Source organism: Nerophis lumbriciformis, linkage group LG05 (genome assembly GCF_033978685.3).
Source record: "Nerophis lumbriciformis linkage group LG05, RoL_Nlum_v2.1, whole genome shotgun sequence".
NCBI lineage: Eukaryota > Metazoa > Chordata > Actinopteri > Syngnathiformes > Syngnathidae > Nerophis > Nerophis lumbriciformis.
The window spans coordinates 28,020,412-28,027,446 of NC_084552.2; the positions used below are offsets into that span (position 1 = coordinate 28,020,412).

At 40.1% G+C, this 7,035-nt stretch overlaps 1 protein-coding gene across 2 annotated transcripts; it reads left to right on the forward strand.

The window, feature by feature from the left end:
- Nucleotides 1-579: 579 nt before the first annotated feature.
- rpl34 (ribosomal protein L34) lies at nt 580-6,326 on the forward strand. Of its 2 annotated transcripts, none has more exons than XM_061960961.1 (5): nt 580-641; nt 1,033-1,105; nt 1,179-1,278; nt 6,005-6,108; nt 6,194-6,326. In XM_061960961.1, exons 2-5 carry the CDS (start codon nt 1,041-1,043, stop codon nt 6,276-6,278), a joined length of 354 nt encoding a protein of 117 aa, XP_061816945.1. In that variant the 5' UTR covers nt 580-641; nt 1,033-1,040; the 3' UTR covers nt 6,279-6,326. The 2 variants fall into 2 exon arrangements, with proteins under 2 accessions (XP_061816945.1, XP_061816944.1); XM_061960960.1 differs by lacking the exon at nt 580-641 and adding an exon at nt 648-794.
- Nucleotides 6,327-7,035: the final 709 nt, after the last annotated feature.

Sequence of the window (7,035 nt, forward strand, 5' to 3'; positions counted from 1 at the left end):
CAGGTTAATCCCACATCTGGATTTAACCACGTCACTGCCTTTATAAATAATGTAGAGCAGGCTGCCACCTCTATAGAGGTCACCGGCGTGGATGTAAAAAGAAGTCGTCATTATGCAATATTTATGAACCAAGTAATAACATGTAATATACTTTATTTGCAAAGGGTGAGTTTTAAAAATAACATTTCAGTTCCTTTTAAGGCTAAAACTTGTGTTGTAACTGCTGTGCTTCCATTATGAAAAGCTTGTTTTAGGTTGGTGCTCTTTTTTTGTCTGTTTGTATCCATCCATCCATTTTTCTACCGCTCGTCTCTTTCGGGTTGCGCCGTCGCGGGAGGCTGGAGCCTATCCCAGCTGCACTCGAAGGCATTGTCTCTAACAAGCACTTTTCTTGAAAACAAATCCACATTAAAACATTTGAACGTTTGGATTACGTTGGATAATTTTTTTTATTTTACTTTTAAATTAGTAGCATCTAAAAAATATATGGATGGATATTGTACTCGCAGTGAATAGCAGAGAAGCAAGGAAACCATGCAATACACTACTCCCACCGCCAGGGAGCAGTGCAACGAGTGCCATCGAGGCGCCTTGAACCTCCCACTTCAGTCGTCGTTCATCCTCTTCCGGTCGCGACGACGGTACGTATGGCGTTGTTGTAAACTCCCTAATACATCATTATTTGTGAATCCGCTCTAATCTGGCATTTAGATGTGGTTACAGTCGATTACCTTGAACAGTTATATATTAGCCATTTATCGGTGCCTTTAATCGTGTGGTCATTTTTCTGATTGGTGAGTTTTAAACGTTAATATTCATGTGACTCTCCTGGTTCGGTAAGCAAGCTATACAGTCATATTAACTGGTGCCAGAAGCTAACTATGGTTATAAATACTGTCACAATGAATCTGAATGTGTTTCAAACCGCGTATACGCACCAATTATATGCATGGCTGACGTTTGTGCCATGGTTTTCTATAACCGTCGTTAGCATGTTAGCATCACAGTAACGCAAGTCCCTTGAATTTGCAGCTTCAAAAATGGTGCAGCGCCTGACATACCGACGTAGGCTGTCCTACAACACAGCATCTAACAAGACCAGACTGTAAGTGTCCACCCTGCATTGTAGTCTGCAGCATGGAGGTATGTGTTAACATTACCCTACGTGTGTCCTGCAGGTCCCGGACGCCTGGTAACCGCATCGTGTACCTCTACACCAAGAAGGTTGGCAAAGCCCCCAAGTCAGCTTGTGGCATCTGCCCAGGAAGACTTCGTGGAGTAAGTAACGAGCATGCCATAGGTTGCAAATAACGGTGTAGAAATGGTATTATAGTTTTAATCACTGAAAAAACGTCATCTATTAATGCATTTTTGGCAACACTGTCCGCAGGCACAACGCGACCTAGTACGCATGCGCAGAAAATGCACACGTCATAGTCACCTCCAGTTTTGCTTTGTGTGCAAGTTCTTAAATTACATTTTACTTAATTACATTTTACTTATCTGAACAATATCCAGTGTTGTGGCATTTCAATTAACTGGAATCCATTATGCGGTGTGGCCCTATAGTAGTGAATCACACATGAACCATCATAAATTAATCAAATCTTTAATGGACGAGTAAAAGTACACAATGAGACAAATGACAAATGTCAGAATCTAGATATCTGGTCAGGACACTCCTCACTCTGTTGCTTTCACCTTCACTGTCCATTTGTTTTTGGTGGCTTTATATACTCTGGACCTAGAAGTTGAGTCTGACATACATGGGGGACAATAACTGATGCAGTCTGCTTTGCCAGTCCAAATGCATTCGATGTTGTCCGTAGTCTTCACCCGACGGCCAGGTAATACAAAGCACGCTACCTTTTTTATCACATCCACGGGAGGAAGAGACAACGTTTTTCGGTGAGTAGAATCACAGCTGACCCGGACATTCGAAAGTTCTCTTGCTTTCTGAGACGTGTTGTACCGTATTTTCCGCACCATAAGGCGCCCTGGGTTATAAGCCGCGCCTTCAATGAACGGCATATTTCAAAACTTTGTCCACCTATAAGACGCCCCGTGTTATAAGCTGCATCTAACTGCGCTAAAGGAATGTCAAAAAAACAGTCAGATAGGTCAGTCAAACTTTAATAATATATTAAAAACCAGCGTGATGTGGGCACGCACGGAGTCGTATATCAACATGGACGGAGCTGCGTGAAAAAAGCCACCCGGCCTCTTCGCGTAAACTTACCTTAACCACTCGCTCATCTTTTCTTCATCCATCCCTTCGAGTTAACTTTTAATGATGACGCCGGCTGGAAAGGTCTCTTTTGGCAAGGTCTTCCTTTTGAATATCACCATGGGTGGAAGTTTCTGGCCATTAGCATGGCAAACTAGAACCACAGTGAAGGATGACTTCTCATTCCCTGTGGTGCGAATATTCACCGTACGTGCTCCCGTTGTATCCACAGTGCGGTTCACAGGAATATCAAGTCAGTGGAACCTCGTCCATGTTGATAAATGTTCTCTGGCCGGATCTTTTTTTCAGCTATCTTGTTTTTACGATATGCACGGAAAGTAGCCAGCTTTTCTTGAAAGTCTTTAGGCAATTGCTGTGAAATAGTAATCCGTGTGCGGATGGAGAGATTGCGTCTTTTCATGAACCGGATCCCTGTCGCTTAGTAGGAGCCATTTTGTGGTCTTTACAGATGTAAACACACAAAGGAAATGAAACGTAATATCCGCGCGCTTCTTCTTCTACGCGGGCGGGTGGTTGCTTACAGTAGAAGAAGAAGCGCTTCCTGTTCTATGGGGGCGGGTGCTTACCTTGGCGGTTGCTTGCGTAGAAGAAGAAGCACTTCCTCTTCTACGGGGAAAAAAGATGGCGGCTGTTTACCGTAGTTGCGAGACCGAAACTTTATGAAAATGAATCTTAATATTAATCCATATATAAAGCGCACCGGGTTATAAGGCGCACTGTCAGCTTTTGAGAAAATTTGTGGTTTTTAGGTGCGCCTTATAGTGCGGAAAATACGGTATTCGAAATAGCTGCAATCGCGCGTTTCCTTCACTTAAGCGTCTGTACATTTAGGGGAGAAGGAGAAACACGGGCATGTCTGGATGACTCTCCTCCATCCTTCCAGTGGTTAGTTCCGGTTGTTATGAAGCTGGATGTGGTGCGGTCTTTCTGACGTCCCTTCCTGTTTGGGGCGCGGTCTTTCTGACTTCACTTCCTCTCCGAACTAATTTTGTAAACGATCAATGAGTCCATACAAAGCTAAGAGCCGGAGATTCAAGAAATACACGGCGCATTTAACCGTGTAAAACATTGTCCGAGGAGGGGGACCTTAAACGATAGATTAGTGTGGCTGAAACGAGGCTTAGACTAAATAATTATTCGTTTAAGGGGTTATCCGACTTAGTGTAGACATGGCCTAAGTCACAGCAGCGCTGGCTCATGCGCACTTGCATCGTTTGGCTGGAAAAAAACAGGGCGAAACATGACTATACAGACTATGCTACGGAGGTTTCCCCTCGGAGTAAACCGTGAAGTGCTTGGTTTAACTTAATTTTCCCTAGCTTCATTTCTGTAGTCTTGGTGTACGTTTAAGAGTGCATTGCTGTTTTTAGTTGACGGGTGTGGACAATATTGGAGACAGACTTGTTTGTCTCACACTAAAAATTTACAGCGAAGGAGAAAACTACTTGATTTATTAATTTTCTCAATACAGCGTCCATAAGCTGCTGTGACTGACTATATAATGTGAGAAAACATGCAGCAGGCGATGTGTCGGGAATGTTGCCACAACTTGTTTGTAAAATCTTGTTTGCTGGGATGCTCACTCGTCCTTTATTTAACTGCAAACTTTCAGTGTTCAAATAACATAAATGCTAGCTATAATGTTTTGTCATCTCATCGAATTGAATGCAGGCTGTGAAGATTGTGTATTCGACATGTGATAGGTATAACTCCTGTTTTATTTTGTTGGCCAAACTTTGTGTTAGAGAAGAATAATTGTTTATTAGACTTTTTCATTAGCCAAACTGCTGTGTTTTGTATTGATATCAAAAAGTAAACATATTTTTTACATTACTTTTGGGCTTTTTTAATGTTAGTTATTACTTTAAAAAACATTAATGTGACATAGCATTTTGTTAGTTTTATTGTGTATAGTTAATTCCTATACAATATATTTCGGCTCAAACTCTTAATGGATCTGTCCCAATATAGCATGTACATGTAAATGTACATAACTTAAAAAAAATACATCCATCAAAATGTAAAACTAGAGATAAAAGGGCATCATGTAATGAGAAAAAGATGACACGTTTATATTATTAATGAACAAAAAAACACATATTTGTCTTTAAATATGGATAATTGTTCATAGCCTTTTTATTAGACCTTGCAAACTATATGATGGCGTTCACATACCACCCCTACTCTGTTTTACCTAACATAATCAATAATTCTGATTTCAATATTGATTTAAAAAGATGTCTTAATTATTTTGATCTCATACATGAACGCTATTTTTATCTGTATGGACAAAATTATTTTTATTTGTTTTATCTCTTATGTCTATAAAGTGCTATCTTGCACAATATTCACTTTTTTTTCTGACATATTACTTTGTTTATAATGCTTGCCTTGTTTTCATATGCACATTCCATTTCTATTTGAGTTAAAAATGAAAGGGTTTTTATCTACAATGTTTCTTCTACAAAGGAAATAGTTTTTTGTTCTTTTAAATACAACTTGGTTAAAAGATTACAGTACCGGTATGTATTTTTAGAAAAATTTTAGCACATTTAAAAATACTGCAATAATAATAACCGTGATTAGAAATGTCCATCCCGTGACGTCATAACTATAAAGATTTGTTTCAAAAATTGTGTTCGCTGATATGATTCCGGGGCTCATATTTTTTAGAACGTTACGATCCGAAACGATTCAGTGAGTTGAAATTGGTTTAGTAATATTTTAGCCAAAAAAAATCAACCAGTGTGACTGAAATAAATACTGGATACTAGAGATTCCCACCTCGACTGCAAACTGCAAGTTTGGTTGCAGATATTCCAGTTATTTCTTGTATGGGAATTACTGTAGATTAAAATGGTTAATATCACCTTAGATCATAACAGCACAATCCGGATATGTATTTTCATGCCCATAGATCATGTCTCGTAATTCCTTCAGTGCAACCTCCTCGTTCGCCTTGGGGGCGGGTGTGTACACAGCACCCACAATAATACATTGCAGATAAAATGGTCTTAACTTCAAAGTCAGATAAGCCACATTTTCAGAACAAGAGTTTGAAATAATCTTACGTGTGCCATGCTTTAACGAGAGAAGCGGTTCCTCCTTCCTGAGTCATGTCGCTGTAGTTGAAGTTTGTCTGTTTTATTTCCCAGAGACTGAACATTTGCCAGGATTATTACTGAAAGAGTTAGCCTTCCTTTGCTAACCATGTTCAGCTCCTCCTCTTCTGCCGTGTTTTGGTTTTAGCTTGTTGTCGAGCATCTGGTTAGCATAACATGCTACCCAAGAAAAGGACTCAGCATCACTGGGTCAAAAAGTCAGAAATTGCTGTGCTCTCTTAGCTTTATTAAGCTTGCTTGATCATAAAAAGCTTTTTCAGGGTATGTCCTCTGAGCTCTGCTCAAGAAAGTGAGATATATAAGTACACGTTGACTCTAAGATCTTCGTGACGTCGCCCTGTGTGGAGAGCCATCTTGGATCTTTTCAAGTGATGTTTATGGTCTTTAATCATTTAAAGTGCTGAAAACAACTTTATATAAAGTCTGTTGTTTTGACAGCCTATGTTTTCTTTTCTAGTATCGATAAAATTGATGAAATACCTTTTTAAATCCTGGAAGGCCAATGAGCTGAGCTCAGTTCGATTTTGTTCGATTTTCTTCAATGAATATAATTTGATATCGATTAATTGTTACACCGCAAGTTGCAAAGATGATCAAACAAAGCAATGACTGCTGTAAAATGTTCTCTTACCAGGTCCGGGCTGTGAGACCTCAGGTTCTGATGAGGCTCTCCAAGACCAAGAAACATGTCAGCAGGGCTTATGGCGGCTCCATGTGCGCCAAATGTGTGCGTGACAGGTAAAAGTTGGAATGTATTTTTAAACTCACTAGAGCATTGTGTATGATACAATGGTTTTCTAATGTTTGTGTTTTTATTGTCCAGAATCAAGCGTGCTTTCTTGATTGAGGAGCAGAAGATTGTGGTCAAGGTGCTCAAAGCCCAAGCACAGAGCCAGAAGTCAAAGTAAAGCGTGTATTTGTATTGCCACAATAATAAAAGACAATTATTAAATGTTCTTTGTTTCAATCTCTTCATACTAAACGTGCTTATACTATGTTCACACTGCAGGGAACGGATATCTACCGGTAGTTTGGATTGTTTGTTAGCATTTTTATGTACCGTATTTTCCGCACTATAAAGCGCACCTAAAAACTTCCAATTTTGTCAAAAGCTGACAGTGAGCCTTATAATCCAGTGCGCCTTATATATGGACCAATATTGAGCCTCCAACAGGTAAAAGTTTCAAACAATCGCAACTACGGTAAGCAGCCGCCGACTTCATTTTCCCCCGTAGAAGAAGTTCTTCTACGGTAAGCAGCCGCCCCCGTATAAGAAGAAGCGCGCAGTGCATGCTGGGATATATGACTGCGCGAGGCATGGCGTTTCATTTCCATTTGTTTATGTAAAGACCCCAAAATGGCTCCTAATTAAGAGACACGCTTTCGACGCAGAGTTTAAATTTAAGACAATCAGTCACGCAGTAGAACACGGGAATAGAGCAGCAGCGACACTGACTCGATTAATGACGACTTCTGCGAGACGGAGCCGGGCATGTTGGATGCCGTATCCGCCCAACTGTTTAATTCGGACACTGAAGAAGAATTCGAGGGATTAGTGGATGAGGAATAACTTCATAAAGTGAGCTTTACATGTTTATTTTGTGTGTTGTGTTGTGTGACATTAATGTTTGAGCAACGTTGAGTTATTGATATATTGTTATTGCT

Coding starts and splice junctions, on each gene's coding strand:
- rpl34 (XM_061960961.1), top strand. CDS start 1,041: ATGGTGCAGCGCCTGACATACCGACGTAGGCTGTCCTACAACACAGCA. Junction 1,106..1,178: donor GCATCTAACAAGACCAGACT/GTAAGTGTCCAC, acceptor TGTGTCCTGCAG/GTCCCGGACGCCTGGTAACC. Junction 1,279..6,004: donor GCCCAGGAAGACTTCGTGGA/GTAAGTAACGAG, acceptor TTCTCTTACCAG/GTCCGGGCTGTGAGACCTCA.